Source organism: Leucopleurus acutus (genome assembly GCF_964270905.1).
Source record: "Leucopleurus acutus genome assembly, chromosome: 10".
In the NCBI taxonomy this organism is placed as follows: Eukaryota; Metazoa; Chordata; class Mammalia; order Artiodactyla; family Delphinidae; genus Leucopleurus; species Leucopleurus acutus.
This window is the reverse complement of record NC_139153.1, coordinates 48,270,611-48,297,522: the sequence shown is the minus strand read 5'-3', so window position 1 is coordinate 48,297,522 and position 26,912 is coordinate 48,270,611. Positions and strand designations below refer to the sequence as shown.

Genomic DNA, 26,912 nt, shown 5'->3' with positions numbered 1-26,912 from the left:
AGGAAGGAGCGGGAAGAAGAGCGCAGCCGCCGCCGGGCCCTGCGCGCCCCGGGAGCGCCGCGCGGCCCTGCCCGCGGGCTCCGGGTGTCCGCGGGGCGGCGCCGCGGAACATGACGGCGCCCTGGGCGGCCCTCGCCCTCCTCTGGGGATCGCTGTGCGCCGGTAAGGACGGGGCGCGGCGTGGGGGGCGCGGGGCGGCTTCTGGCGCCGTGCGGTGTTTACCAACAAAGGGCGGGCCCGCGGCCTCCTCGCCTCACCACCTGCACCCAGCTTGCATCTCCCGGGGCGGGGACGGGGGGCTCGTGGGGCGCCCTGCTAGCTGATCTTGGGGGGATGATCTTGCCTGTGCGGCGGCCTGCGGGGCTCCGGTTCGCGGAGGCGACCCCAGGGTCGGGGTTCAGGCTACACAGGTGCGTGGAACCGAGGCAGAGTGAGAGAAAATCCCAAGCATGAGGAAGGTGGTCAAGCGGGGCAGGCAGATCTAATACGGGGGGTAGCGGGACTGTAGGTGCAGCAGCGGCTGGGGGCAGGATTGCTTGACCCTCAGAGCCACTAGGTGTAGCGAAGCGACGCGGGCCGCTTCACACAGCCCGGAGAAGTCACTTGCACCCCATCCCACCAGCGTCTGCGTGGTATTCCCCCGGAGGCGGGCCGTTGGCGCCAGCTCCTACCTGCGCCCTCTTTCCCTGCGGCGCCCCGGGACGCGAGGTGCGGCCACCCCGAGGGACTGCTTTGTTTTGGGCTCCTGGGAGGGGAGGTGGGGCGAGAAGACAAACCTACAGGTCCCTATTCGTTCTGGCCACCGGGAAGCACGTGGCGGGGGTGGGTGACCCTCGCGGCCAGCGCTCGGCTCGCGTGAGGGTGTTTGAGGGTGTGTGGTTGCGGGTGTATAAAGCGGAGTTCCGCTGGGAGACCGCTTTTCCCCCAGGCCGAAGCACTGATTTTCCTCTTCTAGCGGTGCTGGGACGCGCCCTGCTCCAGTGTGCGCGCAGGGACGGGCTCCGCGCTCGGCTTCGGACGGCTCCGGGTAGCCCTGGGAAGCGTGGGGAGCCGCGCATTAAAGCTCCAGGGAGAAGCCCGGGGCGGTCTCAGAGGCCGGTGTGCTGCAGCCCGGGAGCCTGGTCCTGCGCGTCTTTGTTCCCAGCCCCCATTACACATGCAGCGCGGGTCCCCAGACGCCCGCGGTGGCAGCAGCGTAGAGTCTGGGAAACCCGCGAAGGGCGGGGCCGGGCGTGCAGGGGCGGGGCTGGGATCCCCCGGCTGCTGAGTGGGTGGGGAACGCGCATCTCCAGCTCATCCCCACTCCCACTCTACGCGCCTCCTTTGCAGTGTAGCAGGGTTTAGCTGTCGGCACCAAAGGCAAGTGAGTTCTCCGAGTGGGGCTTTGGAGCTGCGTAGCCTGAGTGCAGGGACCAAAGGATAGAGACCCCTTATTGGTACCTGGGCACAATATGGAAAGGGTGTCATGGATCTTTTGGAGACATTTCCTTTGTCGTAGATGCCGAGAGTTGGTGGTGTTGAACCTGTTCCTTTCTCTGCCTTTTAAGTGCTGCTTTGAGCTGCTTTTCCCCAAGAATGAGATCTCTGAAGTGAAAGGAAGGCATTGGCCTCTAGAGGGAAGGGCTGCAGCCTGACGACTTAGTAGGCACGCAGCAGCTCACCTGACTGTCTGCGGATCCCTCCTGTAGGTGCTGGGCTTTTCCAAGACCATGTCTGCAGAGGGGGCCTCCTCCCAGGACAAGGACAGCCTCAGACCAAAATCCTCTCCCTAATTATCGCTGTCTGGCTTGGCCAGTCTCAGGTCCCTCCCTGATTATGCGGGCCAGGGCCAGGGTGGGATTGGACCCCTGGAAGGACTGTATTTCCCTCCTCTTCCCTGGCTTGGGCAGTGCTCAGCAGTGCATCTTGCAACGTGGGGCAGCCAGAGTTAGGACAGAGTCCACCAACCTGTGTTCCTGCCCTGGAGGAAAGTGGGGGTCACTGGGTGTTTCTAGTGGTGACACCAGCCAGTCCTTTGGTGGCCACTGCCCTGACTTGTGAAGAACTATGGGAAGAGCCTCGACAAGCCCAGGTGGGAGCAGAGCTGGCCCTCCTGTTCCTTTGACTTCCTTGATACCCTTCCTTCAAGTTCCTGGCTTGCTGTTTAGAAGTACCACCACTCCCTGCAGCACACAGTGCCCTTGTAGAAGGAGGATCTAGAACAGCACTGTCCAACGGAAATACAGTGTGAACCACACATATAACTTTAAAATTTTCTGGTATTTATGTTAATAAAAGGAAAAAGAAACAGGTGTGTCTTAGTCTCCTTGGGCTGACTGTGTGACTTAAACAACAACTTATTTTCTCACAGTCTGGAGGCTGGAAGTCTGAGGTCAGTGTGCCAGCATGGTCAGGTTTTGGTGAGGGTCCTCTTCCTGGCTTGCAGATGGCTGCCTTCTCACTGCATCCTCACATGGGCTTACCTGGTGCTTGGGGTGGGGAGGTGGGGGGTTTGTGGGGTTTTTTTTCCTCTTCCACTAACCCCATCATGGCGGCTGCACCCTCATGAACCAGTCTAACCCTTTGCAAAGGTCCCGTCTCCAAATACCATCGCATTGGGCATTAGGGTTTCAACGTACGAATTTTGAGGGGACGCATTCAGTCCGTGACAAGGTCAAATTAACTTTAATGGTATATTTTATTTAACCTAATGTATATAAAATAATCATTTCAACTTGTAATCAGTATTAAAACAGACATTCTCCAATTTTTGTACTGTCATAAAAATCCACTCTGTATTTTATACTTACAGAGCATCCCAATTCAGACTTTGCACATCTCAGATGCTCAGTAGTCTCATTTGGCTAGTGGCTACCGTATTGGATGGTGCAGGCCTAAAAGAAGAGGCAGAATTGATGCTGCAATAACGGTCCAGGGTACTTGTTACAAGATCAGTGTTAGTTAGTTTTGCACGTCTTCTGTATTCTGTGCCTGGCCCAGTGTCCTTGGGAAACAAGTCATCTGGCTCTTGCCTTGCAGTGGATATCCCAGACACACATCTGTGTATCCCGCAAGAACTCCTGACATCTGTCTCTGTACTTGAGGTTTAGATCAGGGCCTGTGGGTTGGAGAGTGTTCTGAGTTAAATGTCAGGAGCCGCTGGCTGGGGAGGAGGACCTGATTCCTGTCTGTCACATTGGGAAGTGCAGGCCTTGACTGCTCCAAGCTGTCCTCATAGGTGGGCTTCTCTCTGACTCAGAGATACTGTCCATTTCCTCAGGGGAGAAGTGTGTGTGGAATGAGTGAAGTGACCCTCAGGCCCAGTGTAGTGGTAGGTGTCAAGGACACGGACCACAGAGTCATGGGCTGTTGGTGCCCTTCCCCAGGGAAGGGTGTCCTCTGCTACCTGTCTTTGTACCTGCTAAGAATTCCAGACTCTGCCCTGTCTGGCTGGCTGGGCTGCCCTTTGGGAGGAGTGGGCACCCTCCTCAGCTCTTAGAGATGCTTCCAAGGTAGATGATGTAAGAAACTCACCCAGACTCCCTGGCTCTCCACCTGGGTGAGGACATAAGATCTGGAACCCCATGGCTTCCCACAGCTTGGGTGGGCTGCTGTGGTGCACTGCTCTGCAGGGTCTTTCTGGGCATCTCAATTCCCAAATAGCACCTGGACTTCCCCTGGCGCTTCGCCTAAGGAACTTCCTTTCTAGGGAGCCCAGTGAAGAGTGCCCGTCCTACACCATGGGCCCCTTTGAGAATCTCATGAAAGCTGTGGACCCTTCCCCCGCAGAAAACAAATGCAAATAAGAAAGAGAACCCATGTGAGAGTATGTGCATACGTTGTGCACACTCGCTGTTTGTACTGATACCAGCTAATTATGGCCCCCTGGATTGGACTCCGTGAAGGCCTGTCTGCCCTGGCTGCCCTGCCCATTGTACCAGTCCTGACCGGGGGCTATGCACTGGGCAAGTTCCCACACTGCTGCCTCCACCTACCCTGTTCTAGCCACTGGGCATGACTTCTCCTTTACTTCTGCCTTTTGTGACCCTGCCCAGTGTTCACATGCCACCCCTGATCCACCCCCCACCCCCACCCCTTCCTTCAGGAAGCCCTCCCCTGAGTGCCTGTGTACTGCTACCTGGGAGCTTAGGGTAGCGCAAGTGAGGACCAAGAGACATCAGGTCAGAGTTTAGATCTACTTGCAGATACTGACCTGTTACCAGGGCCTGGGATCTGGGGGCTTAGGTTGGGGGGAGCTGGTCTGGGTAATACTTTTGAGAATGACACTGGGTAGACAGCCCTCAGGCAGGATCTTGGCTGGGTAGACCTCATTCTAGAGCAGCGTTTCTAAACCTTGACACTGTTGACAGTTTGGACCCCATGATTCTTTGGTGTGTGTGGGGGGGGGGGGTGGAGGGCATCTTGTGCATTGTAGGATGTTTAGCAGTATCCCTTGGCCTCTACCCGCTAAATGCTAGTAGCACTTCCAATCGCGAAAACCGAAAATGCTCTGAGTGGAGGGGGCACAGATCACCTGATTGAGAACCTGATCTAGAATGTTCTCATGCCTTTAAAGGGACAGAGAGTTGTGGGCGGTGGAGTTAATGGCTAATGCCACCCCCCGCCGCACACCGCCCCCCCCCCCCCCATCGGATTCAGGGTGGGAGGTTGGATTCTCAAAACCTAGGATATTCTTGCTTCAGCCTCAGGGTTTGGTTCGAACTCGTGGTTTGGGAGTCCTGCTGGCCACCGAGGAAAGAATCCTGGCGTCCTTGAGTTTTCTCAGAAGTGGTTCGGGTTTCAGGGAGGCGGCGATTGTGGGTGGCCGGGCAGCCTGCCTGCCGCCCCCGCCCACCACCCTGACCGCGCCGCCAGGTTTGCAGCGCGCCTCGCCCGAGGGGCCGGGGCCTCTGCGCCGCGCGGCGCCCCTGTGCGCGCACCTGGCAGCCGACGTGGGCCTAGCGGAGCGCCGGGCATGCCCTCCCCGGCGAGCCCAGCAAGCGGGCTGGCTGCCGGGCGCCCTGGGGAGGCGGCGCCGCCCTGGGCCTGGAGCTCCGAGCCCGTGGACCCTGGGGCGGGGGCGCCGCCTCTCCCCAAAGGTACGGGTGCGCGGCTCCACCCTGGCCGCGGGGAGGTGCGGTAGACTGCACGGCGGGAGACGGGACTGCACCCGCACCGCGCGGGCCCAGACCCCGGGGTTGATCTCTACCGGCGCCTGTTGGTTGTGCTTGGCAGGCTGGCAGCCCGTGTGTGTCCTCCGCTCCTCCCCCCACCTACTCGTGGCTCGGCTGGGGAGCTTTATGGGGGTCTCCTCTCTGATCTTGAACTCGGCAAAACACAGCTTGCTGAACTGGCAACGGATTACAGACGCTTCTTAGAGTAGGAGGAAGCACTCCCAAAGCTTCAGTTTCCAAGTTCTGCATGTCGCTGGTGTGTGAAGTGCTTATTTTAAAGGTTTTTTGTTTGTTTGTTTGTTTGCTGGGGTTGAGACTCTGCTTCCATCTCTTGGAGTCTTTCCAAAGTGGACTTTGTTGCCATCTCAGGATTCTTTATTTTTTTCCCCTTCCCTTCCATTCTGTCACCTGTTCTTTGTTCCGGAATAGACACCCACCCCCTTGTTTGGGGCTTCCTTTTTGGCCTTTCTCCACCAGACTCAGAGGCCTGCCATCCCAGCCCCAGAGGTGCCTGGTCCTTGAGGTCCTGGTGGTGCTGCTCCTGGAGGCCTAGGTTCTTGGGTGGGGGCGGGGATGGGGGAGAGTAGAGTCCGCTGCCCTCTTCTGAGTCTGTTCTTAAAGTTTCTCAGTGCTGTTTTTGTCTGAGACAATGGTAGGTACTGGAAACCAACTGGTAATGCAGGCCGAGGTTGTTTGGGGGTCAGCTGTGCCTCCCCTGGCCCAGGATCAGTCATGGCTTCCCGCATTTGGACAGCCCCATGCCTTGCCCTGGTTATCCCAGTCTGGCTGTACACATACATGCGCCTTTTTCAAACTCTCTCAGGGACTGGCAGCCCTAGCTGGGTGTTTTCATTCATGGGCACGTGATTGCTGGGACTGGGGGTTGGAAAGGAAGCCTGCCCCAGTGGGCGCATGTGAGTCCTCCTCCCAGGGGCCTTCTAGGGGCTGGGCCTGCCACTCAGTGGGACTTCTCCTCTGCCCGGTTTCTGGGCTGGAGCTGAGGCGTTCTGTGAGGTGAGCGCATGTTCTTGTTTGCAAACATTTCTCTACCGACTATTTCAGTTCCACTCTGACAACCAAGGAGGCTAAAATTAGTTCCGGGGAAGGAAAAGGAAGGCTGCTTGGAAACCCAAGCCCTTGGCTGGAGGATGGAGGAGGCTGCTTCCTGGGGCTTGGGCCCAGCATTTCGGAAGATGTGACCAGACAGCTGTTGTCTGTCCATCTGAGGAGAGGGAGGGGCCCCTGCTTACCTCCTAGACCTGAACCAGTGAAAACAGGAGGCTGACTTGGAAGCTGACGCTCTTGAGTGTTGATGCCAGGATGTTTTTTCCTTCTGGCTTGCAGTGGTGCCCAGTGTTTTTAGGTATGAGGACAATGCCTCTTAACGTCCAGTGTCATTGACAGTTCTCCTTCCCCCTTCCCCCTCATTGATTCAGAAAGCATGCATGAGTTCTCAGAGCCTTGGGCTGGCAATCATGGGTTAAGAAACCCTTACTTTATATCCTGTTTGGGTATTTCCTTTTTACCCAAGTTTTACATTCCCTTCAGGTGCTCACAAGCCAGGCAGACCAGGGCCTTCCTTGGAACTGCTGGCTTGGGTGGGAGTGTGGGTGGGAGTTAGAAGAGAGCCCTGTGGTCCAGGCCTCATAAGTAGAGCCCTTTGTGCCCTGAGGGCAGAGGAGATCAGGGTTCATCTGCAGCTGGGGCTTAGAAAATAGAGGGGCAGAGAAGTTAGGTGAATTCTGGTTTCCCTTCCCACCTGGCTGGCCCCTCCTGTGAACCCGCTACCTGAGAGTGGGTCCTGCAGGACTACGTGGGGGAGGAGAGCCAGGGCAATGCGGTCCTGTCTCCCCTACCCTGAAAAACCCCTCCCAAGTCTGCCCTCATCCAGGGGTCTCCTGGTTAGCCACGCTGACATATAGTTGAGTGGTGGTCACATTGGCCATAACTTCTTTTCCCATTTAAAATTTTATTAATTTTTAGTTTTACAAGTAATACATACGGATTCGGTTGCAGAAATTTCGATATTACAGATAAAACCGGGGTGTCTTTTACCAGCCTGGCCCGCCATCTGAGTCCTCCTCCAGAAGTGAGCCTTCTCAGGTTGGTGGATATCTCCTAGATGTTTGACATATGTATCTATAGAAGTACTTAGAGAAATAAAGCTTTTTTTTTTTAACCTAAAATGGTATTACTCTTTTTCAAATACTTAGCTGAAATATAAAATATGTATAGGATAGCGTAATTATCATAAGTGACATCTTGAGGAATTTTCACAAACTGAATATGCTGATATAATCAGCATTCAGATCGAGAATCAGAAGTTTACTGCCCTCTCCCCAAGCAAGCCCTCTCTTGCTCCATTCCAGTCTCTACCCCTAAACCCCTAAGGGTAACCACTATCCCGACTTCTAACAGCATATGTTATTTTGGCCTGTCATTGTGCTTTAAATGAATGGAACGTTACAGGATGAACTGCTTTATGTCCATCTTTTGCTCACCATGTTTTGTGACTTGCGTCCGTGTTCTCGCGTGTCATGGCCTTTTTCTTTTAGCTGTGCCGTGCGGCATGTGGGATCTTAGTTCCCCCAACCAGAGGTTGAACCCATGAACCCTGCATTGGAAGTGCAGAGTCTTAACCACTGGACTGCCAGGGAAGTCCCTGTCATGGCTTTTTAAACTCAGAGATCTGTTCTGGCAATCTTGTTAATGTATATGGATCTACCTCAGTCTTTTTATTTATTTATTTACTTTTATTTATTTATTTTTGGCCCGCTGGGTGTTCATTGCTGCTCTTGGACTTCCTCTAGTTGCGGTGAGCGGGGGCTACTCTTCGTTGCGGTGCACTGGCTTCTCATTGCCGTGGCTTCTCTTGTTGCGGAGCACAGGCTCTAGGCACATGGGCTAAACTAGTTGTGGCATGTGGGCTTCAGTAGTTGTGGCTCGTGGGCTCTAGAGCTCAGGCTCAGTAGTTGTGGCGCACGGGCTTAGTTGCTTCGCAGCGTGTGGGATCTTCCCGGACCAGGGCTCAAACCCATGTCCCCTGCATTGGTAGGCGGATTCTTAACCACTGTGCCGCCAGGGAAGCCCCAGGACATGTGTATTTTAAATTTTGATAGATATCGAGAAACGATTATACATGGTTATACTGTGTCTTGGTGGTGGTGGTGATGGTGGTGGTGTGTGTGTCCTGTGTAATGTTAGATTATAGAGGTTGGAAATAGCCCACCTGATGAAGGGTGCCCAGACAGGGAGGGTGCTCACTTCCACTGACCTGGTATCTCAGGAGCGCCAGAGAGGCTGCTTCCCATGTCTGAGGCTCCTGGTTACTGTGCCGACAAAGGGGAGGTGGCAGTGGACTAGCCAGGATATGGTCTGGGTTTGGGATGGTTGTGCATGTGTGTGTCTGTATGTGTTCACTAGCTAGGCTCCATGCTGCCTCCACCTCTCAGAGAGACTGAGGCTCTTGCCGAAGGCGGTGGGGAGCAGGGCTATACTGGTGCACCCTGCGTGTTTGACAGGGTCTGGGCATGGAGGGATCCTGAAGTCACGTGTGATGATAATGGTGGTAGGAGGTATGGGAGAAACTTGTAAAAGAATTATTTTAGAGTCTGGTGAGAGGCTTTTCACACCAGAACGGGTTCTGGTGAGCTTCAATTCCTGGCTGAGTGTGTGCCGCGTTCCCTCGCACGATCTTCTGCCTTAACTGGCTGAAGAATTAAAGAAGACAATTTGAGACGACTTGTTCTCCAAAGCCCCTGCTTTCCTAGTCCCTTCTTCAGCATGCTCTCTACTCTTTCACTACCATTTTACTGGGATTCCTTGTGTGAGCTCCCATGTCAGGCCCTGCTCGTGGAGTTAGGTGGAAGTGGGTTAGGGGTACTGTTTCCAGTGTAAATGATGTCCCAGTCAGCTTTCCCACATTGTACAGGTGATGTGCACTGTCTGTGTATTAATCAGCTCAGGCTTCTATACCATGGAATACCACGGACTGGGTGGCTTAAACAACAGAAATTAGTTTTCACAGTTCTGGAGGCTTGAAGTCCAAGACCAAGTTGCTGTCAGGATTGGTTCTTGGTGAGTCCTTTCTCCTTGGCTTGCGGATAGCTGCCTTCTTGCTGCGTCCTCACACAGCCTTCTCTCTGGGTGTGTACACTCCTGGTGTCTCTTCTTCTTCTCTATAAGGACATCGGTCTTGTTGGGTTAGGGCCCCACCCATATGGCCTTAATTGACCTTAATTGCCTCTTTAGAGACCTTATTTCCTAGGACAGTCACATCGGTGGTTATGAATTTTGGAGGGGGACACAATTCAGTTCCTAAGGGTCTGAAATAATAAAGTTGGTAGAAAGTGAATTTTCCTCTTGAATTACACTTTGGAATGGAAGTTACTTTTTTCAGGACTCTGCTTTGGGGTCAGTGTTCTTCTCAATTGACTCTGTTTGACTCTGTTTTCAGTTCCATACGGGCACCTGAAAAGCTGAGCCTTGCATTTGATAGCCTTGGGCTAGGAAGACAGGAATTGGAGTTCTAAAGAGAGGGTGGGTATAGTGAGCCCCTCTTTTGGGGTTGGGACCCCAAAGATGTAGAGGTGAGGGGGAGGCAAAAGAAGACAAACTCTAGAGTGGAATGAAGATGTGAGATGGTAGAAATCATGTTGCTTCTCAGCTTTCTCCACAGCCAGATTAGGAGTCTGTGCGATCAGTGGCCACTTGTTATATTTGCTTTCCAACTTCAGAACTTCATTTCTGTGGTGCTTTCCCCGTTCTTTTTGTCCTTAAAAACCTTTTCTTTGCTGTGGTTTTAGTGGGGCTACAGGAGAGAGCAAAAATAGCATTTGTGTATAATCCTTGCCCTTTACCTGAAAGCTCTCTCACCACTGTCCTTCAGGAATGATGGGCCCTGGAGAAAGGCAAGTGTTTCAGAGAATGGCCCTGGACCCACACCTTGTTCCGTGGATGGTGCCAAGGAATTGTTTACAAAGTTCGAGGTTGGAAGTGACTTGAGGTGACCTAGCTTGATTCCTTGTTCCTAGGCTGATAGAGCTCCTTTCGTCACCCTTGGAGATGGCTCTTGAACTTCCATTTCTGGCAATAATAGTGAACAAAACAGCTGAAAAACCTCTTCATACAAGACACATAGAAATGCTGGATAAAGTATAACAAATATCCTTTTTACTTTTTTTTTTTTTTTTTTGCGGTGTGCGGGCCTCTCACTGTTGTGGCCTCTCCCGTTGCGGAGCACAGGCTCCGGCCGCGCAGGCTCAGCGGCCATGGCTCACAGGCCCAGCTGCTCCGCGATATGTGAGATCTTCCCGGACCGGGGCACGAACCCATGTCCCCTGCATCGGCAGGCGGACTCTCAACCACTGCGCCACCAGGGAAGCCCCAAATATCCTTTTTAAATGTATATGCATGATTGCATGTATAACAAAGTAAGGGACAAGCAAGAGTGGGCTGGAAGCTAGAGCTGTACCGCTTCACTGGTTAAAGCTGCTTTTTCCTGGGGGACTTTGCCTCTCTCCATAATTTAGAGATGTGGGTTTAGTAGCAGTGTGTGAGGCACAGGAGATAAGATGTGGAATTGAGACTGAGGCTCTCACATGATAAGACTTCCACAGCATTATTCATTCAGTGAAAGTATGGACTAGAGGGAACATTCTTTTGCTGATAAAGGGAATAGATAATAAAATTGTTGGTTGGTGGGGGGTGGGTAGTTTCACTTGAGAATTTGTAACCATAGATCTGTGCTTCCATGAGCTTGGAGTAGGAGTATATACCATCTGTGTTTCCTGGGAGTTAAGTAATTAAAGTGATTCCAGATTGGTAATGTCCTAGAGAATTTGGCAGAATTTGGCAGAAGCAAAAATATAAATTATCTCTGGAAGTTTGCCCCCTCAAACTTGGCTTCACTTTTTATTCCCACAGAAAAGGCCCCCACTGAACACAAGCGTATCCAAAAACAGAATCCAAAATTCCAAAACACACAGGGAAACAAGATACCATGAGTGAAATCATCAAAAGTAACAAGTGGCAGAAATAGATGTTCAGGAAGTTAAATTATGGAATTAGAAGTGAGGGATTTGGAAGTATGACAAAGAACAGAAGTATCAAAATTGACCAAGAAGGTGTTTTAAAAAATAAAACTTCTAGGGACTTCCCTGGTGGCACAGTGGATAGGAATCTGCCAGCCAGTGCATGGGACCTGGGTTCGATCCCTATCCGGGAAGATCCCACATTTTACGGAGCAACTAAACCTGTGAGCCACAACTACTGAGCCTGCGTGACACAACTACTGAAGCCTGTGTGCCCTAGAGCCTGTGCTCTGCAGCAAGAGAAGCCACCACAGTGAGAAGCCTGCACACTGCAAAGAAGAATAGCCCCCACTCGCCACACGCACAGCAATGGAGACCCAATGCAGCCAGAAAAAAAAAAAAAATAGAACTTCTAGAAATAAAAAAATAGATTAATTGAATTTATAAATTAAATAGAAGAACTAAACAGCAGATTAGACCCAGCTAAAGAGAAAATTAATGAATTGGAAGTTAGACCTGTGGAATTATCTGTAATGGTGCTTAGACACAGAATTGAAAATTGTGAAAGCAGAGTTAAGAGACTGGGAATGGTCTGATACTTGTAATAGGAATTTCAGAATCATAGAATAGGGAGATGGCAATATTCAAATTGATAAAAGCCAAGAATTTTTCAGGATTGATGAAAGACATGAATCATCAGATTAAAAGCATATTCTTCCAAGCAGTACAAAGAAATTTAAACATGGACTTAGACACATAGCTCATAGTGAAACTGCAAGAAGCAGATCTAAGAAAGCAGCCAGAGGGAAAAGATAGAGTATGTACAAAGTTAAACTAATAGTAGACGTTTCAGCAATAATGGTGGAAGCCAGAAGACAGTGGAATAATATTTTCAAAATGCTGAGAGAAAATAACTCAACCTAAAAGTTTATGTTCTTCTAAACTGTCAGTGAGGAAAAAGAACAAACTAACATTTTCAGAAAGATGAACAAAGGCTTCTGTACCAAAAGATCTTTACTGAAGGAAGATGTTCGTCAGGAAGGACAGTGGTCCTAGAAGGAAGAGTGGAGCTCTTCCTTCTAGGAAGGGTGAGCAGACAAGCTGGAGAATGTATGGACTAATAAGAAAATGCTGGGCTTCCCTGGTGGCGCAGTGGTTAAGAATCCGCCTGCCAATGCAGGGGACACGGGTTCGAGCCCTGGTCTGGGAAGATCCTACATGCCACAGAGCAACTAAGCCCGTGCGCCACAACTACTGAGCCTGTGCTCTAGAGCCCGCGAGCCACAACTACTGAGCCTGTGTGCCACAACTACTGAAGCCCGCACGCCTAGAGCCCGTGCTCTGCAACAAGAGAAGCCACCGCAATGAGAAGCCCGTGCATTGCAACGAAGAGTAGCCCCCGCTCACTGCAACCAGAGAAAAGCCTGCTCGCAGCAACAGAGACTCAATGCAGCCAAAAATAAAATAAAATTAAATTAAAAAAAAAAAAAGAAAATGCTGACTTTATAAAACACAGATAATATCTGCTTTGGGAGGCGGATAAGAAGAACAACTGATTAAATGTGGAACACAGATATTATGTTAAACTAATTTAATGTAAGTTGGAAGGAGGTAATCGGAGTTAGAACAATTAAGTTCTAATGAGGGATGGAAGAGATGTTGATTAACTTCAGGCTTTTAGCATAAATGTACATATGAAAACTTACAGGCTAGCTTATAATAGGATAGAAATAGGGTACATTACTTCCAGACCAGAAGTGGCTGAAATAATGGAATTTAAAAAGATAATCCAAGGTGGTAGCAGTAGAGAAAAAGCAAATTTAAACATAGTGGTAATCATAAATGTAACAGGAGTCAATTCTAGGATCAAAGACAGTGTTAGATTGAGTTGGGATAAAAAAAGATACAGAAAGATTTAAAATAAAAGTTGGAAAAAGATAAACTGGGAAAATACTACAAGAAATGTCATATAGCTATGCTAGTGTCACATAAAGTAGACTTTCTGGCAAAGAGCAAACAAATAAATGAAGGGGGTTACTATGGAGGAAGAAAAGTTTTATTGGAATCTGTAAAAACTTTCTATAACCCAAAGGAAAAGCAGCCCAGCAGAAAAATGGGAATGGGTGCGAACAGGCAGTTCTCAGAAGGGGCTGATGAACACAAACATGATCACTCTCACAAGCAGTCAAGAAATGTGGATCAAAACCATGATGTACGATTTCACCCTGACCAGGTGAGCACATATCGGGGGCTGACGGTGTGGCTCAGGGGGACTGGAGTCTGTTGGGCACATAAATTGGTACATCCACTTGGGAGAACAGTGTGACTGTATCCAGTGAGTTGGAGATGCTCATCCTTATGTCCCATATCTCTAACGTGTGGCTGTATTTCCTAGAGAAATGCACGCTCATGGGCACCAGAAAACATGCAAAAGAGGATTCAGGAGGGTTCACAGAGGCAGTGCTTAAGTCAGTAAATGTTGTAAATGACCTAAAGGTCCAACAGGAGGATGGACACTTAGTTTGTGGTCAGGCCATATAGTGGACTGTTCTGTAGCACTGAGAATAAAGGCATCACAGAGCATGTAAAGGGCATGTACTCTAGAGCCAGCTGCCTGGTTTCGACACTTAATAAGTAACTTGGGTAGAGTTATCCTCTTGTGTGAAAGAAGTTCAAAGAAACGTAGGCACGTTTGGGATTCTTTTCTGCCTCTTGTATGTATGTGCCATTCCACCCTTGCATGTCCACACACACACACACGGGCCATTTAGGTTCCCTTGATTCCCTTGATTCCCCCCCCCCCCCCGCCACGGGCCATCCTCACTCTGGTCGTGGGAAGGTGGTGAAGATGCTCCTGTGTGGATTGGGGGAGGTGGAGGCATAAACTTGGATACAGACACTGTGGCAGGGAGCCCTCACCTTCAGGACCCTTGGCTCCTCTGGAGGAACCTGTGGGGACAGCAGGTGCTCAGCTGACGGCTGGGCCCCCTGAGGGGGCAGGGCTGGGGAGCCTGAAGCAGGGCCTCCCGGGAAGAAAGCCTGGCCGCTGTGTGTGTGGGGGGCTGCCCCTCCTCTCTGGGCAGACCTGGGTGCTGGACCATGAGGGAGAAGGCTAGGCTCGCCTTGCGCGGCCCCCTCTCGGGCGTGGCGGCTCCTGGGGGGGTGCGCTGGTGCAAGGGGCCTGAGGTGGACGTGGTGGCGGCTGGCACCGCATTCTCACCACTCTGCAGTGTAGGTGGGCTGTGCCCACAGGGAGGCGGGGGCTGCCGAGGGGCCTCCAGGAGCCAGGGGCAGGGTGCAGTGGCCCACTGGCTACTGGGGTCCGCGCTACCTCTGGGAGTTGTTGGCTGAGCTAGATGCACCCCAAGGCCAGAGCTCGGGGGACCCCAGGGGAGGCGTGGCCCCTCTAGCTCCAAACCCTCCCACCAAGGCTCTGCCTCACCTCTTCATCCCTCTTCCTCTCCCTGCTGGATTTTCCCCTTGTCTCCCCAGTGCAAGTCGGGTACCTCCAAAGTCAGCTGGCCTGGGAAATAGACCTCAAGTGTCAAAGCCCATCATTTAGGTTCATCCCGCTCCTGGAATGTGGGTTCTGAGTAGAATCTGCATATATTCTTTTGGTGGTGGTGCGTGTCCAGGAGCGGGGTTTCTCTGTTCTCCCTGGACTGGGGGCTAAGGGAGCACTGGGGGCATCTTTCTGCCGAGGTGTAGGCCCCTTGGAACATAAGGGCTGCCTGCTGGGGACACTGACGCTTGTATACCTGCTTCCTTTGGAGGCTGCCGGTTGGGTTGGCTGGTGCTCAGGGGTAGAGTGAGCCCCTTGCCCAGGCGTCTGGGGGGAGGTTCCCCACAGGGCTCTGAGGCAGCACGTGAGAGGGATGGGCGAGTGGGCTGGGATGGGGGAGCCTCCTCTGCAGGGGGCCCCGGCTCTGTGAGTGTGGGCAGGAACCCTGTGTCTGTTAAAAGGCGGAGGCAGCCTTGTGGTTGGAGTGTTGCCAGAGGCTATAAATAGCTGAGTGCGTGCAGAAGCGGAGTGCCAGGGAGGAGGGGGAATCCCTCTCCAGCTGGCAGCAGAGCCTGGGTGTGGTGAGGGGGGGCATGGAGTCTCCCAGTCTCCCCTGGTCCCCCTGGGGCTCTGAATGCAAAGCTCTTTCAGGTTGGGTATGCACACTCCCAGCCTGACAGGGCAGGGAGCTTGTGCTGTGATGAAATGGCATAGGCAGCAGGGCGTGTCAGGCTCTAATGTAACAGCCAATGTGCCAGGCATTGTGCTAACCAGCATTAAAATGCATTAACTCATCTCGCTCTTGGAACAGCCAAGGAAGTAGGTTCTGTTATCATCCCCTTTTCATGAGTGGGGAAACGGAGGCACGGGGTGGCTGGATCACTTGCCAGTAAGCATCAGAACCAGGACTTGAATGGGGTCATGGGCACCTTTTGTTTCCAGTAGGAGGATCTTGTCAGGTGGGGGTCCAGTGTCATCCTGAACCCTTGGGTCCTACCTGGAGCCTTGAGATTTGGACTTCCCAGCCCCGACCACCTGGGTCCTGGCCACACGGTAGTGGCCAGAGGGGTCTCTGCCTGCTCAGCAGCTTGGAGAGAGGAGCTGGGCCAGCCTTGGGCCATTCCTGATATCTGCTGGCCTCTCTTGTTCGGGCTCCTTGCCTTATACAGGAGGTGGGGGCTTGTTGTCTGAGTGGAGATGGAAGCTCCCCTGAGGACCCTAGGGCTTGGGCTGCAGGCTGAGGCCACCCCTCCTGTTTTCCCCTCCCTTCAGAATCCTGCTGTAGCCAGGAGATAACTCTGTCCTTCTGTCTGACCGTTGGTCCTTCCTTCCTTCCATACATCCATCCATTTATCCTGTCTGTGTCTGGAACTGGTTCTAGTACTCAAGACAGTCAAGGCTTCTGCAGTTAAAGCATCAGCTTTGCAGTCCTGTGGGGGAAGCCTGACATTTAGAAAGCAGTTGTCAAGCACATTTGTAATGATTTGTCTCTTTCTTTCTTTTTTTTTAAATTATTTCTTTTTTAAATTTTTGTCTGTGTTGGGTCTTCGTTGCTGCGTGTGGGCTCTCTCTAGCTGCGGTGAGCAGGGGCCACTCTTCGTTGTGCTGTGCGGGCTTCTCATCACGGTGGTCTCTCCCGTTGGGGAGCATGGTCTCCAGGTGCACAGGCTTCAGCAGTTGTGGCTCGCGGGCTCTAGAGCGCAGGCTCGGTTGTTGTGGCGCACAGGCTTAGTTGCTCAGCAGCATGTGGGATCTGCCCCGACCAGGGATCAAACCCGTGTCCCCTGCATTGGCAGGCGGATTCCCAACCACTGTGCCACCAGCGAAGTCCCTGTTTTGTTTCTTACATGAGTGTTCATTATGTTATTTTCTCTGGGGAGTTATCTTTGGTTACATTATTATTATTTTTTTTTTTTTTTGCGGTACGCGGGCCTCTCACTGCTGTGACCTCTCCCGTTGCGGAGCACAGACTCCGGACGCGCAGGCTCCGCGGCCATGGCTCACGGGCCCAGCCGCTCCGCGGCATGTGGGATCCTCCCGGACCGGGGCACGAACCCGTGTCCCCTGCATCGGCAGGCGGACTCTCAACCACTGCGCCACCAGGGAAGCCCTGGTTACATTATTTTTACACTTCTTGAATGTCTGAAATAATCCTTTAAACAACAACAGGCAATTAGTCAAGGGTGATAAATTAGGTGATGGAGGAAGCACAAAGGCCTGTGGAAGTAGAGAGAGAAGAGCCAAAATATAAAGGAGAAAGTTGTGAGCGTCTTGCAGCCAGAGGTGATAACTTGTGCTAAGCCCAGAAGCCCAGCTTGGGGGTCTGCCCCACAGGTCACGTCTCCTGGGACCCCTACTAGAATTGCTGCTGTGGATGCAGTGGGCCCCCTGAGCCCTCTGGACTGGGGGCTTTGCAGAGCACAGCCACCGAATGCTGCTGCAGGTGGGCAGGAGCCTGTGGGCATTGTCGGCGTCAGCCTCGGCCCTGCGGCTGGTGCTCACTCAGCCTTTGGTCTCCGAGGTCCACCCCATCCCCTCAGCCCTGTTTCTCACCAGTGGAGCTGCTCTGAGACGAGGCAGAGACAGCAGCAGGAACCTGCCCTTCTAGTTTCCCAGACGTGGTCCCAGAGGTCTGCATCAGAACCACCCGAGACAGAGGGGGTTGGTTAAAGACATAGATCCAAGGACTTCCCTAGTGGCGCAGTGGTTAAGACTCCGCGCTCCCAATGCAGGGGGCCCGGGTTCGATCCTTGGTCAAGGAACTAGAGCCCACATGCATGCCGCAACTAAGAGTTCTCATGCCACAGCTAAGGAGGCTGCCTGCCGCAACTAAGACCCGGCACAACCAAATAAATAAATTAAATGAATAAAAAAAAAACGTAGATCCTGCCCCCACTCCAAATGGATGGGTCTGGGCAGGGCCCAGGAATATGCATTCTTTAAAAAAAATTATTTGGTTGGGCAGGGTCTTAGTTGCGGCAGGCAGGCTCCTTAGTTGCAGCACGTGGGCTCCTTAGTTGTGGCATGTGAACTCTTGGTTGCGGCATGCATGTGGGATCTTGTTCCCTGACCAGGGATCGAACCAGGGCCCCCTGCACTGGGAGTGTGGAGTCTTAGCCACTGAGCCACCAGGGACATCCCAGGGATATGTATTTTTAGCACCACCCTCCCGCCCCACCCGGATGACACAGTGATTCTGACCGTGCCCTGGGGTTTTGAGGCCCCCTCCGTTCATTGCTGTTGCTGCAGGGAAGCAGCCCCCCTCCCACCCAGGAGCCCCCCACTGTGCATCTGGCTGTCAGTCTGGCCCCCTGCCTCCCTCGTGGGCCTGGGACTACTCGGCATCAGCTCTCTCCCCCGCCACAGGTTCCGGTCGCGGGGAGGCCGAGACGCGGGAGTGCATCTACTACAACGCCAACTGGGAGCTAGAGCGCACCAACCAGAGCGGCCTGGAGCGCTGCGAGGGCGAGCAGGACAAGCGGCTGCACTGCTACGCCTCCTGGCGCAACAGCTCAGGCACCATCGAGCTCGTCAAGAAGGGCTGCTGGCTGGACGATTTCAACTGCTACGACAGGTGCCAGTGCCCCTGGGGCTGGGTGTCTGGAGCCGCGGCGGGGACACACGGGCTCTCGTGGCAGCCTGGGCGAGCAGGGGTGGTGCTGGGTCCCTGCCCCTGTTGCGAGGTCCCCAGGAGGGCTCTGGGTGCATGCCCACCCTCTGTTGTCCCTCCTGACCCTGGGTCCCGCTTTAGGAGAAGTGGGCTCACACTCCCCCTGCCCCCCGCCTGGTTCCCTGTGGGGTTCTTTGTGGGGAGGGGTTTGGCTGGGCCGCCCCGGGGATGCTGTCCCTCACCTGAGGAGCGGATGGGAAACTGTTCCTCCAGGCAGGAGTGCGTGGCCACCGAGGAGAACCCCCAGGTGTACTTCTGCTGCTGCGAAGGCAACTTCTGCAACGAGCGCTTCACCCACCTGCCCGAGGCGGGCGGCCCGGAAGGTGAGGGGGGGGAGCGATGTGGGCCGGCCTTGGCCCCCTACCGAACGCTCAGCTCCTCTGTGGGGTGGGGAGTAGCCACAGGGCTCTTTGGTCTGGCCCTGGAGGTGTGCGGGTAGGCGGGCTGTGTGACGCCGGGCTCCGTGTATCCCCCAGTCACGTACGAGCCACCCCCGACAGCCCCTACCCTGCTCACTGTGCTGGCCTACTCGCTGCTGCCCATCGGGGGCCTCTCCCTCATTGTCCTGCTGGCCTTCTGGATGTACCGGCATCGCAAGCCCCCGTATGGCCACGTGGACATCCATGAGGTGAGATGGGGTGGGCTTGGGGCCGGGCAGGGTAGAGGTGGGGAGGCCAAGCCAGATCCTATTAAGCCCTCGATCCCCCCAGGATCCTGGACCTCCACCCCCATCCCCTCTGGTGGGCCTGAAGCCACTGCAGCTGCTGGAGATCAAGGCTCGGGGGCGCTTTGGCTGTGTTTGGAAAGCACAGCTCATGAATGACTTCGTGGCTGTCAAGATCTTCCCACTCCAGGTGCGTGTGTGCCTGCGGGGCCCAAGCTCTCTGCCCCAGGGCAGTCCACGTCGTGTACAGCTGGGATGAGAGAGGAGTGGGCCCCATTGGGGATGGTGACGCTCACCGTGGGCCTAGGGTAGGGCTTCGCAAAACTTTGATTTGCAAAACCTCAATCCAGTCTGGTTTTGTTTTGCCATCAGGTTCTGCTTAGGGGCCCTAGACACCAGGCTACCCCGAGCAGTTGCCTGGGACACTTGGCAAAGCCAGGCCTGCTCTGCTTCTCACTGATTGGGTGGTCCCGGGCTCCTCACTTCTGTCTCTGGACCTCAGTGGCCCCCTTTGTAAATCAGATGCTGGCCTTGGTGATCTCAGGGGTCACTGTTGGTCTGGGGTCCTAGGCCTGGCTCAGTCCTGCTCCACCTCCCTTACAGAGGCTGAGGTTGGGGTTAGTGGGCAGCTGCAGGGTGGCATGGCTGCGGTGAGGTTCAGCCGCATCCCTGCCTCAGGACAAGCAGTCATGGCAGAGTGAACGGGAGATCTTCAGCACACCTGGCATGAAGCATGAGAATCTGCTGCAGTTCATTGCCGCCGAGAAGCGAGGCTCAAACCTGGAGGTGGAGCTGTGGCTCATCACGGCCTTCCATGACAAGGTGAGCACACCCTGTGGACCCTGCTCCCATGGGAGGTGACCGTGGGCCCCACTGGCCTTCCCCTGAGGTCGCCCGTCATGGGTGTGGACATGAGGGTCTGCAATAAGAACCCCTCGCCCTGGGATCAGTTCTTACGAATGGGAGTAGTGACTTCATGATTATCACTCTCTGACGACTCCCCCTTCCCAGCCCCTCCTGGCCTCATGAATTCCAGCATCCGGGGGTCGGGGGTGGGAAGCCCAGCCGATGGTCCATGGAGATGGCCCTCCAGGGGCTGGGCTGGATCCTGTCCTCCTGTGCCGAGTCTGTGCTGTCCCCTCTAGGGCTCCCTCACGGATTACCTCAAGGGGAACATCATCACATGGAATGAACTGTGTCACGTGGCAGAGACAATGTCAAGAGGCCTCTCATACCTACACGAGGATGTGCCCTGGTGCCGTGGCGAGGGCCACAAACCGTCTATTGCCCACAGGTACCTGGGTTAGCAGTTGCCCTCTCTGCGCTTGACCTGGAGCTGCAGAGAGGGTTGGAGGGTGAGAGCAGGGCCTGGGGGTCTCAGTTTCATAAACGTGGTTAGCTGCTCTGTGGTGTGTCAGAGGCAACCGCACAAAACCCTTTGCCCACCTGACTCTTCCCCTGCCTTCTGCCCGCGTCCCCTGCAGGCTGTGGCCTCGCAAGTCAGTTCTCTGGTGCCCTCCAGTGGCCGCAGGAGGAAGTGCCGACTGCTGACTAACTTTGGAGAGTTGATTTAGCAGGTCTCAAACTTTTTGGTTAGGATCCCTTTACACTCCTGTGGGTTATGTCTGTTGATATTTGCTGTATTAGAGCACACATATTCCATTAACTGTCAGAGTGATGACATGTGTGTGTAGCCTCTGGAAAACTCTATACTCTTGGGAGAATGAGCTTAAAAAAAGGCAAATAACGGATTATTATGAAAAGAATGCTGACCTTGCAGATCCCCTGAAACAGTCTCAGGGATTCACTGGGGTCCTTGGATGGTGCTTTGAGAGCCACTGTGCCACCTCCTCACCACAGTGGCAGGCACTGCTCTAAGCACTTAGAAACACCAAGTCATTTCAGCCTCATTACTGCCCTGTGAGATAGGTACTGCTTTTCTCTGCCTGTCTTACAGGTGAAGGAACAGTGGCGCAGAGAAGTAGACCTAGTGTAGTGTGGTTCTGTGGCTGTGAGGTAGGGAGTGAGCCTCGAATTCCAGGGTTCAAAGCTGAAGGGCCCCGATGGTAATAACATTAATGACATAGGAGGTTGACTCTATGAAATTGCCATTGTTGTAGGTCAAAAACGGTTGAATGTCGACTCTTCCATATGGTTCCATCTAACGGTAGTGCATAGTAAGTGTGCCAGGGGTGTCCCTAAACATTCGCCCATCGGTTTAGCCCTCACGGCAAGGCTGAGACAGGCGCGGGGAGATTGAGGACCTGCTAGGGAGGGGCCAGGCTGAACGCAACCTCAGCCCCCGCTCCGCTGCTCCCGTAGCAGTTCGAGCCTCGGGGGCCTGCTCGGAACCCAGGCCAGTTCACTGAAACTTCTCTTTTCACTCACATCCCAAATAGTGTAAATTCTTCCCAGGAAACTCACATCCCTGGCTGCTATGCCCCCTCCTCAAGCCCTCTGAGAATGTGAGGGCTGGCCTTCGATGCTGGGCACCGGGCTGGGGTCAGTGTTGCCACTCTGGTGGGAGTGCAGTTCTGGACTCTCACACCAGTGGAGGGAGGCGTCCTAAAGCTGCCTGCCCGTGTGGCTTCATGGAACTCCACCCTGGCGCAGACCCTGCTCCCCACGGGTGGGATGGCCTGGCCTGGGGTCTCTGGGAATCAAGGTGGGAAGCCAGGAGGAGGGTCAGTTGGACCACATGTTCGACTCTGTCTCAGTCCATTGTCTCCACAGGGACTTTAAGAGCAAGAATGTATTGCTGAAGAGTGACCTCACGGCCGTGCTGGCTGACTTTGGCCTGGCTGTTCGGTTTGAGCCAGGGAAACCTCCGGGGGACACTCATGGGCAGGTGACGAGCCTCAGGGGCTGCGAGATGTGGGGGCACGGGTGGACGCTGCCCTTCTGGTGCTCAGCTGGGAGGGGGCAGGGGTTGCCCCGCGAGCTCAGAGCTGTCTGAGAACTCCAGGAGCAATGCTCTCTTTCACCCATGGGGAGAGCGAGGCCTGGAGGGTGGTGTGGTTTCCCAGGCCAGCCAGTGAGAAACAGATTTCCCTTCCTCTTGCAGTTGTAATTATTAAACAAGATAAAAATAAGATAAATAAGAGTATACTAAGAATCCAAACCAGAAACCTAGAAAAAGTAACCTAAGGTTAAGCCTAAGCAAATCGTCCTAAGACAACGGCTATTACTATTTTTAAGTATTCTCCCCCTTCTGCTTTTGGCGTGCGTCTCAGTGAAGTACACATCATCTGTGTAGCCCCTCGTGGTGCTGATGGAGGCAGCAGTTCATGGTAGATTACTGCTGTCTCGAATGACACTTTACAGTCGTCATTACTTCATGACCCCGGGGCCCCCCAGGGATGTGGTGCATCAGGGACGGCCGTCATTGTTGATGGCCCTGCTGTGCACACGGCTGTAGCTCCTGTGTCCAGCTGTGAGTGCATTTGTGAGTGGTTGGTGACCGCAGACCCTCCCCTGTCCCCGTGCAGGTGGGCACGCGGCGGTACATGGCCCCTGAGGTGCTCGAGGGAGCCATCAACTTCCAGAGAGACGCCTTTTTGCGCATCGACATGTATGCCATGGGCCTGGTGCTGTGGGAGCTCGTGTCCCGCTGCAAAGCTGCCGATGGTGAGCGGGACGGGAGCCCTGAGCATTCTGGGTGTGTGTGGGGGTGTGGCTGGGCGTTAGGGTGACCCCGCCGGGCTCTCTCTCCGCCCCCAGGACCTGTGGACGAGTACATGCTGCCTTTTGAGGAAGAGATTGGCCAGCACCCGTCACTGGAGGAACTGCAGGAGGTGGTCGTGCACAAGAAGATGCGGCCTGCCATCAAGGATCACTGGCTGAAACACCCGGTGAGGGGCCTGGGGGGCAGAGAGGGCAGCCCCTCCCATGTGTGGCAGGGTCAGAGAGAGGGGCCGCAGGCAGCGGGACAGCCCCTCCGCCCCTGCCTGGTCAGAGGCCACTTGGTGCAGTGCCTCCCTTCCACCAGGGGAGCGTCTGGGGAGGTTAGTGCTCTGCAGGGAGGTGGCTCTGGTTTTGGCCACAGAGAGCGATAGGGCCTGACAGCTCCATCAGAGCCCTGGTTGCCCCCGTGGAGCACTGGTGCAGTGGAGCCCACTGGCCCTGGGCCTGACACGTGTTGGTTGGAATCCTGGATCTGCCGGTCAGTAGCTGGGTAACTTCCGGCAAATTGCTTTATGTCTCTGAGCCTTTGTCTCCTCAGGGTAGTAATAGATTGAAGGAGTTACTGTACATCACCAGGCAGGACACCTATCACATAAGTGCTTAATATGGCTTAGCTCTGTGGCATCTGGGCCCCTCCAGTCTGGAGATACCATACAAAAGACCCCAGCTATGGGCTTCCCTGGTGGCGCAGTGGTTGAGAGTCCACCTGCCGATGCAGGGGACACGGGTTCGTGCCCCGGTCCGGGAAGATCCCACATGCCGCGGAGCGGCTGGGCCCGTGAGCCATGGCCGCTGAGCCTGCACGTCCGGAGTCTGTGCTCCGCAACGGGAGAGGCCACAACAGCGAGAGGCCCGCGTACCGCAAAAAAAAAAAAAAAAAAAAAAGACCCCAGCTATGTAAATCATTACCTTTCTTGGAAGGATATTTGCCTCCAGCTTCATTGAGTCCTTCCCCCTGCTACCCCAGGGTTAATTCAGAAGAGGGACATCCTTGGGGCCAGTGGGAGCTAGCGCTCTCACCATATGGTCTGGGGTCGAGCTGTGGAGGCCAAGTTCAGCTGCCATGCTGCTCCCTGGAGCCCAGAGCCGCAAATGGAAAAATCTTAGGCATCAGGAGAGGGAAGCTGGGCCAGGAACTTACCTTCTGCCTCAGACCTCCTCAGTCTCCCAGGGCAGAGAAACTGGGGTTGCCAGTCCAGTTGCCTGATGAGGAGCAGATCCAGAGAGGTCTGAGTGTGTCCTGATGCTGAGCAGGCCGGATTGCTCCTGGGTGTGGGCATTTTGCCCATCCTGCTGCCTTTCCCAGCTGCACACAGTTGGTTCCAGCACAGGGTGTCACGCCACGTTCCCTGGACTCTGGGGAGGTGTCCAGGGCTATGGGGGACAGGGTGGGATGAAGCCTTCCTTTTTTCCCACTGTGACTGCACTTTGGGCCCTTATGTGGTTTGGGCTTGGCGTAATAAGATTTCGTTTGAATATCACTGCTCCGCGGCAGCAGCCATGTCTGCCCCCGGAGGGCCCTGGGTTGCCCTGCTTCCCACGTTGAGGTTCAGTGGACCCTTCGTCAGCGCTGTGGAGGAGGCCCGTGGCCTCAGGCTGGTGACTGTCGGAAGGGGAGTCTCCTTCAGACCCCTGCAGGTGGGCTCGTGGCTCTCCCTGGTCCTCAGGAACATCGTCAGGTTTGCTTGTCCTCAGTGAGGGCCACCGGCAAGGGCATCTGTTTCCTCTCTCCCGCTGGTGTGCAGGGCCTGGCCCAGCTCTGCGTGACCATCGAGGAGTGCTGGGACCACGACGCAGAAGCTCGTCTGTCCGCGGGCTGTGTGGAGGAGCGGGTGTCCCTGATCCGGAGGTCTGTCAATGGCACTACCTCGGACTGTCTTGTCTCCCTGGTGACCTCCGTCACCAATGTGGACCTGCCCCCGAAGGAGTCGAGCATCTAAGCCCAGGACATGAGTGGATCTCCAGACTCAGTGGATCTGAAGAGGAAAGGAAGAAAACAAAGTAGTGTTTTGTTTTGGAAATCCCGTAACACCAACAAACACGCAAAATGCAGCTGCTACTTTACCTTGACTTCTTATTATTATTATAATTATTATTATTATTATTATTAATATTATTTTTTGGATTGGATCAGTTTTTACCAGCACATTGCTCTACTGTATCGCAAACAGCGGACACGTCAGCAGGCGTTGAGGTGCTGAGCTGTGAATGCAGAACCAGCGCCGTGCTGAAGAGCCTCGGCCACCTCCCGCCCTTCGGGGTTCATTTTTCCCTCTTTCTCTTTGTTTGTTGTCTCAGAATCTGTGACACAAAGAAACCCATCTCCTGTCTTAGGAAACTTAATGCTGCAAACTCTACCTAGAGGAACCTTTGAAGACTGTTACATAAGAACACATCTTCCTCAAAAGAGGAGTTTCCCTCTGCCCTCGTCCTCCACCCCCCCACCCCCCCGCCTTTTACTGTGTTTTTCTCCCTTTTTAGACAGTGAGTTTAAGAAACAGCAGATGTGTCTTTCACGGATTAACGGGTGTTGTCCTGACCGAGGAAAAACTGGGCTGAGGATGAGGATGGTTTGGACCGGAGTTGGAGGGGAGGACAGAGCTGGGGGTGGGGTTTGGTGCAGAGCTACACTGGACCCGGGCACATTCGGAGCAACATCCTTTGCTATGAGACTACTTCTCAGGTAACCAGGAATCGAGGGGAAGGAGTGTGTGGAGGCCAAGCGTTAACGGCAAGAGCAGGGTTTGGAGAAAGTCTGAAATCAGGTGTGGCTCTGACCCATCTGTTGGCCCTGACCAGTTTTTTCCACTCACTTGGGCTTGGGCATAGGACAGAACATTTTTTCTGCCCTGATTTTAAGGTTAGGTAAGGGTATAAATCATCACGGTTTAGTGAGTACATTCTTCATAAGACATGATACTGTAAATATCTTTAGTGAGGAAAAGTTGAAATATGTACATTGCTTCCTCCTGGAGCAGTTCAGGGAAATGGCCACAGGGGGCGCTCTGCACAGCCAGGGCGGGAGAGTTTCCTGGGTTGGGCCTGCCGAGAAGGCCTGCCCCTCTGGAGACCCCCGGAGTCCTGCAGTGCTGGCTCTGCCCTGTGTGGTGACGTTATTGTCCCTTTCTGCGGCTCGTGAACACAGCTTTCTCCAGACCCTTTAAAGAGGTGCATATTCGAAAAACAGTTTCTCTGTTTTGCCATAACCTTGCTCTCGTCAGTGAATGTTCCTAATGCTGCTGTTTCAACATTTGAATTTTTTTAATTTATGAAACATGCAAATTTTTTAAAAAAACAAAACACACACATCCACACATACACGCTTTGCTATGTGGCTTCCGAGGTTTAAATTTTGAAGAGTAAGAGAATTAAAACTTCACGACCACAGACCACCTCAAACCAGAAATACCTCAGAATTTTCTACTTGTGTAAGTTTTATTATATATTTTATTAGTTGTGTTGTCTTGTAGTAAGTATATTTTAATGTAAGTTGGCTTTTATGACAAGAAAGCTTAAAAGAAATAGAGAAAAAGAGGAAAAGTTGTGAGTCTTCTAGGGAGTGCTACCATTTTTCTTTGATAACGCCCCCTTGTAAATAATTGTCATCAACTGTAGGTTGGCTGTCTGGGCCGAGTCTGGGCATTCATCACTCTTATTTGTGAAGACTTTTCCTTCCCGTTTCTTTAGACCATTTTATTTAAAAACTGGATCTCTTCACCTTGCGGGTAGGCGAGTTGGTGGACGATGGGGAGAGGTTGACTGGCGTGAGAAGGGGAGGGGGGAGCCTCCTCCTGAGTTATTTGGAAGTTCAAGTGTTTCCCTCGACTTGATTGGTCATTGTTCAGGATGACAGGTGACCCCACTTTAACTTGGCAAAACTGTAGCCTTTAGACCCACGTGAGGTAATTTTACTCGAGACTTAATTTCTTAAGCACATTGGCAGCAGTGATAGCGGAATTGAGCTGTAGGCCTCTGGGTCCACACTGCTCGGGGCCGGTCTGTGACGGCACGGCTTGGTGGTGAGGGCTCAGTGCACCGCCACGCGGGGGTTCTGGGCCCCTGGGCCATGTCCTCCTCTGCGTGTTTGGGCACGGGGTGTGGTAGGAGACGAGTTTGCTTCCCTCTCAGAGCTCAGTTTTTGCTTCATGGGTCAAAATGTGGGCTGGCCAAGGTGGCCACAGGGACAGGTTTTTGTTTTTTGGTAAGT

General features: G+C 53.6%; 1 protein-coding gene across 1 annotated transcript; it reads left to right on the top strand.

Annotated features, from left to right (window-relative positions):
- Nucleotides 1-24,672, top strand: ACVR2B (activin A receptor type 2B). Its single transcript, XM_082847705.1, has 11 exons — nucleotides 1-162; nucleotides 18,054-18,261; nucleotides 18,571-18,680; nucleotides 18,834-18,985; nucleotides 19,068-19,211; nucleotides 19,700-19,843; nucleotides 20,167-20,315; nucleotides 21,755-21,869; nucleotides 22,510-22,648; nucleotides 22,742-22,872; nucleotides 24,451-24,672. The coding sequence occupies exons 1-11, from the start codon at nucleotides 111-113 to the stop codon at nucleotides 24,643-24,645; spliced, it is 1,539 nt and encodes a 512-aa protein (XP_082703831.1). The 5' UTR covers nucleotides 1-110; the 3' UTR covers nucleotides 24,646-24,672.
- Nucleotides 24,673-26,912: the final 2,240 nt, after the last annotated feature.